Source organism: Cryptomeria japonica, chromosome 3 (genome assembly GCF_030272615.1).
Source record: "Cryptomeria japonica chromosome 3, Sugi_1.0, whole genome shotgun sequence".
Lineage (NCBI taxonomy): Eukaryota > Viridiplantae > Streptophyta > Pinopsida > Cupressales > Cupressaceae > Cryptomeria > Cryptomeria japonica.
The window spans coordinates 481,752,131-481,766,527 of record NC_081407.1 but is presented as its reverse complement, the minus strand read 5'-3'; the positions used below and the strand labels follow the sequence as shown (position 1 = coordinate 481,766,527).

The window sequence follows — 14,397 nt, the reverse complement described above, 5'->3', positions numbered from 1 at the left end:
CTTTGAAATGTATTCCTAGGCTTGAGACACCTTATGATAAATCCTTCATCAGTGGCCCTGTTCCGTGGATGGACTAGAGCAAGATGTTTTTATGGTGAAAAAAGAAAAAAATCTGAGTCCAAATGGTTTTCCCATTGAGTAATTTCAAGTCATCTAGATATTGTCAAAGATCACATTTTGGAGGCTTCTAAGAAACACCTCAAAATAAATGTTTAAAGCACTTTATAATTTTTTTGGCTCTAATTCCTAAGAAAGATAGTGTTTTGAATTGTTTTGATGTCTAATTTGTAGCTCTATGTAATAGCATCTATAATATTCTTCCAAAATTGTTGTTGAGAAGCTAAAATAGTCTCTCGTTTCTATCATTTTTCAAAAACATAAGACTTTGTTCAAGGTCCACAAATTGTTGATGGTATTGTTTAGGAACCTCTTCACTATATGCAAGTTAGCAGGAAAAGTTATATATGTTGGTATTATGGATATGTTGCATTGGTTTTGTCATTGATGTCAACACTTATCAACACTTATCCTTCTGAAGATCTTTGGTTATGTTCACCAACAAGTTCAGTGACTTAAGCATAGTCACCGGTATTTGGTTCACCGACAGGATATATTGTTCACCGGCATTGAGGATGACTTGTTATCATCTAGAGATCACTTGGTCATGTCGAAGACATGGTTTGGACACTTGGTTTTGATGATTTGGGTATTGGTCTAATCAGGTTGACATATTTGTTGTTACCGACAAATTGGTCTAGGTTATGGACCGACATGCATTATCTATTCCAGATCAGCACGACACGTTGTGGAGATGATTTAATCAATTAGTATTATTGTTGAGCCAACATGATGCATCACATTTGACTTGTTGTAATTGATGCTATTGTAATATTCTTAGTGAGCCGACCTACACATTTGGTCTTAGGTTTTGGTATATATGTAAGATCTCATTTGTGAGATTATGTAATGGTATGTATATGTATGGTATGGCAAGGTTGTGATATTCGGTACATGCGAATATAAGCAGAGCTACTAACGCATGCATCATTTAAAGATTCAAGGAAGGTTTGAAGGAGACAATCAGAGCTTAACCGATACTCAATCCAGCATTGGAGATGCTACTTTGAGCAGTACATTATCATTGGATTTAATCATCCAATTGTAGTCAGCGAGACTCCCATTTTTGTGGTTGAGCAGTGAGCTCTAAGCAATTGGCCTTTTTGCACGTGTAGACCCCATTTGTATACACATACTATCTACAGTATTATCATTTGATTGTGGGTAAGGTTTCCCACCGTGGTTTTTCCCCTTACAAGGTTTCCACATACAAATCTTTATGTTATGTGTTGTGGATGTTGTTTCTCTTTCTATTTCATGCATTAAGTTTCATCGGTATTGATATTAACTATTAATCTGTTTACCGACATTAAGTTTGGTTTACCAGTATTAAGTATCAAATTTGGTTAAGTTATGTTTGGGTTGAAATTAATAGACCACCGATTCACCCCCGCCCCCCCCCCCCCAGTTGCCTCCGAGTCCTAACAATATATTCATGAAGTTTGATCTTTCTAAGGCTTATGACACGTTATACCTCTCATTTTTATGTAATTATGTATAATTCTTCTACTAATTTTCACTCTAAAAGAGGTCAATGTCAAGGTGATCCTATCTTTGTATCTCTTTCTTATTCTAGTGGAAGAGCTTGGTAACTTTTAAAACACCTCTAGTGTTCTAGCTTTCACATTGTGCAAAGTATTTATTAAATTCCAACCATAATAACTAATTTTCTAATGCTTAGATAAACTTTAAGTTAATCACACAAATCATTAAATTTAAACTACAAAAATGAACACAAGTACACAATAATTTACACCTTCAAATTTAGTTTGTTTTTCTTCAAAATCTTGCAAGGAAACCTCCACAACTATACAAGATTATTACATTGTATTGAGTTATTAAACTTGTATCTTGCATCTATCTTTATACCTATTTAATTAAAAAATCTAATCTTCTAAAATAAATATTATCTCACATAAAAGATGATTGTAAGATAAGTCTAAATCATTAGTAGTTACATACACTTAAATATAATTAATTAACTAAATAAAAGTCTTTCACGATAATCACTAAAAAGAACTATAAAATAGAAACAACTTGAACTACTTGCACATTCACACTAAACATATGTCGGAGTTTTAAATTGAGCTAAAACTTCGATAATATGAATCCATTTTGGTGTATTCAATTTGTGATTGGCACTTGTTTGATGGGAAATACTACCCTAGATAAAGCTATTGCTCTTTAGCAAGCCCTTCATATTTATACCTCTATGTCTATTAAACTCTCGAATAAACAAAAGTCTCAAGTTTTCTTTTTCCATACAGACCCTCATCTTTAAGAAAAAATTGCTAATATTCTTCATTTCTAGGTTGCTTCTCCTTTTTTCAATTGTTTGGGTATCCCTCTACCTCCTACTTTGCCTCAGGAAAGAAAGGACTTGAATATTATGTTGGATTCTCTCCAATTTCATATATGATGAAAAAGTTTCATTGGGAAGAAAAAAAAGAGTATATGATAAAGAGGTGTTTTGGAAGAGATATGGTCATTGGGAAAAGGTGTATTTGAGAGTATTTAAATGAGTCTTTTGGCACTCTATTAATCACCAATTCGTTGCAATATCATTATGATTTTTATAGAAAACTAGAAAGAATGGTTTATTGCAGTTATTCATCATATACTTGAGCATATTCTTGAACACATGTTAGTGAAAATATTCAAGGCGATACTATGTAAATTGTGTGAAAATTGTTTTGCACATCTGAGTGAGGGTTTGATAGCAAAATTTCAACGCAACTTTGTGTCAAGGAGTGGATAGATTTTTATTTAAGTCCTTCAAGGGATCAAATGCAAATCCAAGTACACTATAATCACTTTGTTTTCGAAGGTTGGTACCTTCTACTTTGCAGGTTTAGGAGGTTGGAATCTCTTACTCAAAGAGATTGGAGTCTCTTGCTAAGTTGGTGCTTAGTAGAGAGGATTGATGTCTCTTGTGGGTTGGTCCTCACAAAGTTGTAAGAAGTTTTCTATAAAAGCAATATTTTCTCATGGTTCTGTCCCGCAAGGGATTCCACGTAAAATTGTGTGTGCATCTTCTGCTCTAATTTGCTATATCTTACTTGTGTGGATGTTTTGATTATTGTTTATGATCACTAAAGTTATAAATTGAAAAAGTTGTTCTTATATTGATTTCCCCACCTCTCAGTATAAGTTTACTTGTGTTTCTTCAATTCTATAAAACCTTGGATCTCAACCCTTGGCAAGGTTTCTTAGACCTTCTTTAAGCTAAAATTTATTCATCGTGATTTATTGAAATTTTCATAAAATAATTATCAATATACCCAATGTTAATTTTAACACTTTCAGATTGACATAACTTAGAATTTAAACTTAGTTTCTAATTAGTTTGTTTAACTGAAAGAAAATGACAATATAGAAATGAACAAATTGAGAGCAAGACACAGTTACCCTGGGAAAACCTCCTAGGAGGAAAAACCCAGCCAGAAAAGATCCTTAGATCTGATTATGGATTATAGTTATGTAATCATTACAACACTTATCTCATGTATTTGAAGGTTCAGATGTTATTGTCCAAGAGGTATGAGGTGACTGCCTTCAACATTCACTTGTTGTCATATGAAGAATAGATACTGCTGCTCCCTTCTCCAGATTGTAGGCTTTTAAGGAATTTGTTGTGTATGACCTTAAGATGACAGTCCTTCAATCAGTTCGGTTTGTATACATAAATGATTGTCCTTCAAGTACTTCGTTGGATATGTATGAATGGTAGACCTCCAATCAGTTTGATGTGCATACACTGAATGTTGCCAATACCCTAAGATGGATTTCGCACCTCCTAATGGCGGATGAGGTTGTTGTGCTTGAAGGTGACTGAAGTTCGCACTTTAAGCAGGCATAAAGATATTTGCATAGGATAAAAGGGAGCTTGCTTGACTTGATTGAAATAACAATGAATCTTAATCTTTATTTATATGGAGTGAAACCCCTTAGCTAGGTCGGCTTCCCAAATAATTAACTTTTAATTATTTCCTCTTAATTGCCTTTATTTAATAGGGTCGGCCCTATTGGACAACACGTTGAGTGTTTGGGTTGATGTGTGGGTTGTAGCATGAGGGATAGGGCCACATTTGAGGAAAAAGGGGTTAGCCCCCTTTTGGGCGGATTCCAATGTTGCCCAAGGCAATATGAATCTGCCCTTCCCTAATTAATATCAACACTCCCTCTTAATTAGGGAGGAGAACATAACTATAATCTTCCATCTTGCACACAAGCAAGGAATGGAATTACATAATATAATCTTCCAGCTTGCACACAAGCATAGACTAGATCCACCTTACATTACCCGAAGAGGGTGGAGAGGATCTTTTCGACCATCTTACATTGCTCGCAGAGGATGGTCAACAATTACACTAATACCATCTTACATTGCCCGCAGAGGATGGTTTAACAATTACACTTCTCCCTGAGAAGTTTTACAATACCATCTTACATTACCCACAGAGGATGGATTAACATTTACAATACCATCTTACATTGCCCATAGAGGATGGTTACTAATTACACTTCTCCCTGAGAAGTTTACAATACCACCTTACATTGCCCATAAAGGGTGGTTAACATTTACAATACCATCTTACATTGCCCACAGAGGATGGTTAATAATTACACTTCTTCCTGAGAAGTTTACAATACCACCTTACATTGCCTGCAGAGGGTGGTTTGATACAACACAACGTATCACTGAGATTGAGACTCCCTCTCAATTAGGGTTTCATTTTCCATAATAGCAAGTCTGTCCCTGAAGTACACAAACTTCACTTTAGATAGAGGCTTGGTAAGAATATCTGCAACCTGCTCATCAGTGCTGACATACTTCAGCTGAATAGCTCCTCCTTGCACCATATCCCGAATGAAATGATAGTGGGTTTCCACATGTTTTGACTTGTCATGAAACACTGGATTGATGGACATTTTAATACAACTCTGGTTATCACAATGAATAACTGTAGGATCCCAAGCCTGACCAAACAACCCTGCAAGAAGCTTGCAAAGCCACACTGCTTCTCTAGAAGCTACACTTGCTGCAATATACTCAGCTTCAGCAATACTCAATGCCACTGAGGATTGTTTTCTGCAAGCCCAAGAGATCACTGCGGATCCCAAGCTACAAATACCGGAGGTGCTTTTCCTATCTTTGACGCTTCCAGCCCAGTCTGCATCTAAATACTCCAAGGTTATTGAAGTGTTAAGTGGATACTTCAGCCCAAAACCAATTGTGCCTTGCAAGTATCTTAGGATGTGCTTGGCCGCAACAAGATGAACATGTTTGGGTATGCTCATAAACTGGCTGAGAGCATTCATAGAAAAAAATATGTCTGGTCTAGTGTTAACAAGATACATCATCAATCCAATCAACTGTCGGTACTCTGATGGATCTGCAAAATCAGAGTTAGCTGCAGAAACACTTAACTTCTTTAAGTTAGATTCCATAGGAGTAGACATGGGTTTACAATCCATCATTCTAAATCTTTTCAAAATGTCAATAGTATACTTTCCTTGACTTAGAAAAATTTCGTTAGATCTTTGCCATACTTCTAGACCTAGAAAATAATGTATTAGACCTAAGTCTTTCATTTCAAATTCTGAAGCTAGTTCTTTCTTGCATCTAATAATAAGTTTATCTTTACCAATAAGAAATAGGTCATCCACATATAGAACTAGAATTAGCATTTCATCATTGGCTACCTTAAAGTATATGTTAGAGTCATCATCATTTTTACAAAAACCTAGACTTAGCAAGTATTTATCAATTCTTTCATACCAAGCACGAGGAGCTTGTTTAAGGCCATACAGAGCTTTCTTCAATCTACACACATGAGTTAATTTATCCTGAATCTCATAACCCTCAGGTTGCTCAATATAGACTTCTTCCTCAATGACACCATTAAGGAAGGCAGTCTTAACATCCATCTGATGTAGTTTCCAACCCCTAGCAGCAGCAATAGCTATTATCATTCTAATAGAAGTATATCTAGCAACAGGAGCAAATGTTTCTTCATAGTCTATGCCTTCCTTTTGAGAAAAACCACGAACTACAAATCTAGCCTTATATTTTTCAATACTACCATCAGCATTATGTTTAATTTTAAATAACCATTTAGAGGAAACAACAGATTTACCTTTGGGTCTGGGCACAATATCCCACACATCATTCTTGATGATTGACTGATACTCTTCATCCATAGCAAGCTTCCAAGCATGATGAATCAAGGCTTCTTCAACATTGCAAGGTTTAGTTTCGATGAGATTGCACATCAATGCAACGTAGTTGGAGAATACTTGAGGTCTCTTAGTTTCACGTAAGGTGCCACTGGGGGCTGCAAATCTTTCGGCTTCTTGAATGGTGTTTCTTACCCAAAGAGGCCACTTTTTGGTAACGACAATGTCACTAAGAATATCAGTGGGATTCATGGGCTCTGGTGGATCATGATGATCATCTTGAGGAGGAGGATCAACAGGCTCCCTCTGAATCTCAGGGTTAGTATCAACATTCATATATTGATTGTCATTAGCTTCATCGATAACACAAGAACCTTTTGATTTCTTAAAAGCAATATCTTCTTCAAATGTAACATCCCTACTTACCTCAACATACCTTTGACCTGGGATGTATATCTTGAATGCCTTGGAGGATTCACTGTAACCGACTAGCATGCCTTTCTTTCCGGAGGGTTCCAACTTGGTTCTCTTTTCATTGGGCACATGAACATAAACAGAACTTCCAAAAATTCTGAGGTGACTGATGTCTGGTTTGGATCCCGTGAAGGCTTCTTCAAGGGTCATGTTCTTTAGAACATGGTGAGGGCATCTATTCTGGATATATGTTGTTGTTCTGGAGGCCTCTGCCCATAGGGAGGCCTGCAAGTCTTGATTGTGAATCATAGCCTTTGCAACCTCAATAATAGTCCTATTCTTTCTTTCAGCAACTCCATTTTGTTGAGGGTTGTATGGAACACAAAACTCCCTTTTAATTCCTGACTCAACACAAAAATCATAAAAGCTACCGGAGATGTACTCACCTCCATTGTCAAATCTTAGACATTTAATTATTTTACCCGAGGACTTTTCAATTAGTGCCTTAAACTCTTTAAATTTACTTAAGACTTCATCAGATTCTTTAGATTTCAAGAAGTAGATCTAGGTTTTCCTAGAGAAATCATCTATGAAGATCACGTGGTAAAGAAATCCACTAGGAGATGCTATAGACATAGGACCACATAAATCAGAGTGAACAAGTTCTAGTTTGTCTTTAGCTCTATTTTCACTTTTATGAAAAAGACTTTTAATATTTTTACCTATAGCACAACCCTTGCAAAAGTTATCATGAATTTGACTGATTTTAGGCATACCTTTGACTAATTTTCCAAGAGTGGGAAGAGCTTGATAGTGCAGGTGTCCAAGTCTTCTATGCCATAGCTCACAGGATTCAGGAGCCTCATTAATGAGGGCTTGAATAGGATTAGTAGAAAGCTTATAAAGACTATCATATCTATTACTGATTATACGAGCAGATTTAAAACTGGATTTCAAAGGCCAAGCAAGAACTTTACCCTCAGAAAATGCAATTTGATAACCTTTATCTTCTAGGGCAGAAATGGAAATAAGGTTTCTTTTAATTCCAGGAACAAGCAAGATGTCACTAAGGTGCAGAGAGATGCCAGAGTCTAAATTTAAAGAAGTAGAACCAGAACCTTTTACCGAATAACGAGCGTCATCACCAATTACCACGTGAAGGCTGGTATCCTTTTCTACTAAGTCTGAAAGATGATCACAGTAGCCTGTAATGTCTCTGGAGGCACCACTATCAATCAACCATATATTACTATCTGTAGGAATACTACTAGACAGAGCAAAGATGAATAAGAAGTCATCATTTTGTTCTGAGACTTCATTTAGGTTAGCTTCTCTTTGGTTAGGGTTAAACTGACATTCTTTAGCATAGTGACCAAGCTTGTCACATCTAAAACATCGAACACGAGAGGTATCTCTTGGTTTCTTCCAAGAGTGCTGGGAGCTAGAAGGTCTGAATTCCCTATTTCTTTTTGGATAGGGCTTCCTCCAATTTCCACCTTTCTTGCATTGGGCTGCAAGTATGTGTTGATCATCAATATGAGGACTTTTGGTTTGCCCTCTTGTGATGAGGCGAGACTCTTTTTGGATGCAATCATTTTTAAGGCGATCAAGGGTGGGTAACTCAGTTCTACCACTTATGGTTTGGATAAATGACTCCCATGAGTGTGGTAAGCCATTTAGGGCAATCATGACAAGGTCTTTATCTTCCATGTTATGACCAATTAAGCCTAGCTGATTCTTTAGTTCAGAAATTCTTATAAAGTAGGAAATAACAGAATCTTCTTTTCCTATTTTGATATTAAGTAGTTGTTGTCTTAAAGTAATTGCCCTACTGAGATTGTTAATTTCATATGTACCTTTTAGGTGGCTGAACATTTCCCTTGCAATAGTAAATGATGCAATGGATGTGACTAGGTGATATTTGACTGAATCGATGATGATCTTCCTTGCTTTGACAACATCCCTTTTGAATTATTTTAGCTCAGCTGCATCTGTAGGTTCAGTTAGCTCTTTTGCTTCAATGAATTGAATAAGATCTTCTTCCTCTAGAGCCAACTTGATTCGAACCTTCCATGCAGTGAAATTAAGATTTCCATCAAGCCTATCTTCAACTTTCAACCCCATTGTAAGTGAGACACCAATCTGGAAATAAAGGAGTACTGAATTCTAAAATCTGAAAGTTGATCTAGCCTATAACTCTGATACCATGTTAATTTTAACACTTTCAGATTGACATAACTTAGAATTTAAACTTAGTTTCTAATTAGTTTGTTTAACTGAAAGAAAATGACAATATAGAAATGAACAAATTGAGAGCAAGACACAGTTACCCTGGGAAAACCTCCTAGGAGGAAAAACCCAGCCAGAAAAGATCCTTAGATCTGATTATGGATTATAGTTATGTAATCATTACAACACTTATCTCATGTATTTGTAGGTTCAGATGTTATTGTCCAAGAGGTATGAGGTGACTGCCTTCAACATTCACTTGCTGTCATATGAAGAATAGATATTGCTGCTCCCTTCTCCAGATTGTAGGCTTTTAAGGAATTTGCTATGTATGACCTTAAGATGACAGTCCTTCAATCAGTTCGGTTTGTATACATAAATGACTGTCCTTCAAGTACTTCGTTGGATATGTATGAATGGTAGACCTCCAATCAGTTTGATGTGCATACACTGAATGTTGCCAATACCCTAAGATGGATTTCGCACCTCCTAATGGCAGATGAGGTTGTTGTGCTTGAAGGTGACTGAAGTTCGCACTTTAAGCAGGCATAAAGATTTTCGCATAGGATAGAAGGGAGCTTGCTTGACTTGATTGAAATAACAATGAATCTTAATCTTTATTTATATGGAGCGAAACCCCTTAGCTAGGTCGGCTTCCCAAATAATTAACTATTAATTATTTCCTCTTAATTGCCTTTATTTAATAGGGTCGTCCCTATTGGACAACACGTTGAGTGTTTGGGTTGATGTGTGGGTTGTAGCGTGAGGGATAGGGCCACGTTTGAGGGAAAAGGGGCCAACCCCCTTTTGGGCGGATTCCAATGTTGCCCAAGGCAATATGAATCCGCCCTTCCCTAATTAATATCAACACCCAAGACTCATGAATTACCCACGATCTCTGAAGCTAAAATCCCTTTATTTTTTATGTTATGATTGATTCAAAATTTCATGAAATAATTATCAATCTATTCAAGATTCTTGTGAATTAGCAACAATCTTGTTTGAAGCTAAAATCCTTTGATTTGTTGTATAATATCAGTCTTGGTTTAACTTGCTAGAATACTTGGTCAAAACAACATTAAAGGATTTTCAATGACACAAGGTATATAACTCCCATCACTTTGGATCCTTAGAAGATGATATTTTGTGGACGATTATCCATAGAGGGAAACAAGATCATCCTAAACATGTTTTGCCTCCCACAAAACTTGGGTGCTCAAAACATTAAGAAGGGTCCGAGGTTGGCATAGTTGGATATCCTTATTTGTTTTATAGTGGTTTGGATTCAAATGTATGTGTTATTGGTTGCATTTGGTGTGTGATAACTTGATTGTTGTTTCATATTAACCTATCTTTTTTGGCTCCTTTTTTGTTGTTCTTTGACAATGTTTAGATGTCTCTTTTATAAAGGGTTTCAAGGTCCTTCAAAACTTATTTTCCCACTAATAAAAAGCAAGACATGTTATTTAAGTTTGGGACATAATAATGGCCAACCTAGAATAAACTTGTCAAGTTTGGATTCAAGATTATCAAGTGATTCTTAGTGAAAATTTAATGTTTTGACAAGAGTTGGAATTCATGTAGCTTCTCCCTATTTTGACTTCCAATAAGAACCCTCAAGAATATCAACTTATTAAATGGGACAATCCTCCTCTAAGCTTAGTTGAAATCAATGTTCATGAAGCTTTAAAAGACAATTCTAAAAGTACTAGCATGTGAAGTGTTTGTTGTTATTATAATTGTAGGGTCAAGTTCCAATTTGTTGATAGTCTTGGTATTGGTTCTAATAATTTTGTTGAGAATGTATATTCACCAAGCTCTTTAAGAAGCTAAGGTATTTTACCAATATTATGCTTAAACTTAATTTCAAAATTTTAGTTGACCATTTCAAAAAAAAAGTCATCTCACTTCTAACAGTGATAGCTAAATTAATGTAAGAAAGACTCAACATTCACATTTACGATTTCAATGTCATTTTCATGCCCTTGTGTTTCCTGTTGGTGTGTTAATTCTTCTAATGTTTTCCATATTTATTCCCTTTATGACTACCATTATTATTACTATTTTTTAATAATTTTCCTATAAATCCATTTGATTAGTTACAAGATCCAACATTATCTTATGTATGATACTCAAAATATGTACAATCTTAATAAAAAGAAGTGCATGTGCTCTCCCTCAAGACTATTTTTTTTAGACTAACAAAACTAATTTATAATCATATATGATTTTAATATATTTCGTACCTTATATTCATCAAATCCCATTCCCATTCTTCACTTATACGGTAGTATGTGCCTAACCCCTTCTAAGAACTCAAAATTAGAAGAGAGCATTTCATCAATAAAGAGCATGTAACTCAACATAAATTGGTTTAAATTCATCATCTTTCCTTTGAAGAAAAAGGAGCGTTTGCTGAGACAGCCTTCGACTCGTCAGTATTTGCCAGAACCTAGAACATCTCCAAAGTCCAGTTAGATGATATGTTCAGCAACAGCCGCTACATTTAATAGCTTCCGCTCTCCATAACATCCAAGGCATCAAAAAGCGTGGGAAATAAAAAATTGTCCCAAGGAATATAATTCTTATTCTTTTATATTCTGTTTCGAAAATTTTCTAGCTTCAGCTTCCACCCGCCCAATTCTTTCGATGCAGGATTACAAAGTGCAATTTAACAATTAATTTTATTCTAGCATATTAAAAGAATTGAGGTCACAGAAAAACCAATAAAGTTTACTATAGAAGTTTGTGCTTTAAACTTGAAGTTCAATACAAAATGGTCAAGGAATTGGCACAAATGTATACGGTAAATTCATTACGTAACACCTATTTTTGCAGTCACAGATGATGTAACACGTATTTCTACAGGTATGGTGTAGATGTTTGTGGGTTTTATCTTCTCTGGAGATTTACATTTTAGAAGATGTTTTTAAGATTCTGCTACTGTAGTCGCTTTTCGACTTGGGACATAAATCCAATATGAAATACACATTTAACCAGAGTAAAGTTTTAAAAGAACTTGGATCCAATATTATAATTTAAAAAAATACGTGTTGTCATCCACATCTTGTGCGCTAGAAAGAAATTCCATATTTAAAAAATACGTGTTGTCATCCACATCTTGTGAGCTAGGTATTAAGGTCTGTTAGGTCATAGCTTTTACAAGCACACCCACAATCCAATTGCCTCTGACCAAAGGATATATTGTTGATGTTATAGCAGCAGGAGATATCTTTCTCCTGTCTGCTATCTTAATTATTAATTAATACTGTATTATCGCTGTCTTAAATCAGGGATCTCCTTACTTATTTCTCTAACTATTCACTAAATTGCTTCTACGTAATAACTCTTTAGTTATATCCTTGACCAATGTGTTTAGTAGTAATTATCATTTCGGGGCTGTTGGATTAACGCACCCCTTGGATTGGTCATATCCTAATTATCAAGTCGTGTCACTTCATTTCCTTTGATCGGGTATTTAGGTTCCTCTATCGGGAGCACTAAGAGAGTTGTCGAATGAATTGGAGATTACCAGCAATTAAAAAAACAACATATAGCACTATAGTTTAAAAAAGCACCCCATGGATATTAGATTTTATTCAAATAAATTGAGATGAAATGTACATACAGGTATAACCCAAAAGAATTGATTAAGGATGCACATTGTTGATTAATGCAATCGGCAAAGCTCTTTCCCGACCACCTCTATTTGATCAAATCGATTAGGAATCGGTATATGCATTGTAGAATGATCAACAATCAGAAACTCAACTTGCGGACGAACATTGATTGCAATAATCAAGACAAATGCCATTCTTAAAGGTCTGCCAAATATATACAAAACAAACCAGTACTTCCTCGGCTGACAACATTTTTCATAACTTTTCAGTGCAGTGAACAAATGTCAGCGTAGAAAATCAACATGCCTATGTGAATTCAATCTGATGGCCTTCTAAAAGAAGAAGCTGCACCCATTATGACTGCCATAACAATCCCCAAACCTGCACCTAAAGAGGCACCCACTAAAGCTGATACAGAGGAGTTTAGTTTACCCTGTGGACGTCTGAGTGCATCTGCTGCCTGCATTTGCTCCTTGGCTGTTGCTATTAACAGTCTATCTCTTGCAAGTTCCTTTGCATCCATAAACAACAAAACATGAAAAACATCTAAGAAAAAACAAAGCCACATTTATAAAAGGAAAGGAGAAATACTTGCAAATCCTGGGTGCTTATCTATATAATACAGATTATCAATCGATACTTATGGACTAGTTTTCCTTGAACATGTTATTCATGATTACTGCTCAATTATATATACCTGAAAGGAAGACTCTTCGTCACTCAATAGCACTTTGTTCACAAGTTTGCGTAGCTTATCTACTCCTTCAATTGGTAAAAAAACCTCTTTCTTTCGGAAAGGCAACTGAACAAGATTCATGGGAGCTGAAATTAACTTTTGTGCTGCTCCTTTTATTCTTTTAGTTCCAGTAGTCTTTGCCAAAGTTGTTTCAGATGAGTTCCAGGCACAAGACTTACTTCCTGTACCATGCAGTCCATGAGGGCATGAGTTGATCAAGACCCCCATGTTCGGAGACACATGATAAGCTTCCATGACTGCATTAGCTACTGATATTTGCTTATCTGCACTGACAGCAAACTTATTGGTCATAGCAAGGATTGAAGGAATTCCAGCAGCTTGGGTTTCATCCATAAATACTGAAAGTGCGGGGCGAATATGGGAATTGATATGGGCATGATGCATTCCAGGTATCTCTTGAGCAAGATTGTGAACAACAATAACAAGATCAAGCTTTCTGTTGAGCTCACCCAAACCCACAGAAAACTCTTGCTTAAGTTGAGCAACTTCACCAGTTAAATCCTGCATTCAGTCACAAAAGCCACGATTGACACTTTCTTTTTATAAATATCAATGAACAATCCAAGAAAATTACAAGTATTAAATTCCAATGATAAATTTGAGCATATTATTGAGCATGAAGCCAAACATTATACATCTACGTGTGAGAGGGGCATTAAAATGGATAATGTATTTGATAAGGATATGGTATCAAATACGGCCAACTTTCAAGATCCTATGAATATGGTTGAGTAAGATGGCTCTAAATATATATATGTACATTAATATGTATGTATCAAAGGGCATAGAACACAAGTTTAAATTTGATAGATATGTATATTTAAGGCCATCTTATCCCACTATATCTTTACTACAGGATCTTGAAAGTTGGTCGTATTTAATACCATATCCATATCAAACACTTCATTCATTTCCATGACACACACACATTTGTGGCTTTTATATTTGTTTATATTTATTAGGGCATATTTGTATTTTATATTTTTGACAAACAAAAATGAGGTTGGCAATGGGGCCTTCACCCATTGAATACAAATGGAATCTTGGGTTCAATGGGTCATCCTATTAGACTAAAGTATC

The 14,397-nt window shown here is 35.7% G+C and overlaps 1 protein-coding gene across 3 annotated transcripts in view; it reads right to left on the bottom strand.

Annotated features, from left to right (window-relative positions):
• Positions 1 to 12,504: 12,504 nt before the first annotated feature.
• The window catches only part of LOC131045291 (uncharacterized), a 203,998-nt gene continuing 202,105 nt past the window's right edge, over positions 12,505 to 14,397 (bottom strand). For all 3 annotated transcript variants that reach the window (XM_057978855.2, XM_057978871.2, XM_057978864.1), the window contains 2 exons: positions 13,258 to 13,818; positions 12,505 to 13,071 (listed from right to left, as the gene is read on the bottom strand). In XM_057978855.2, the coding sequence (XP_057834838.1) occupies positions 12,877 to 13,071; positions 13,258 to 13,818 (756 nt within the window). In that variant the 3' untranslated portion in view covers positions 12,505 to 12,876. The remainder of the gene's footprint in view (positions 13,072 to 13,257; positions 13,819 to 14,397) is intronic.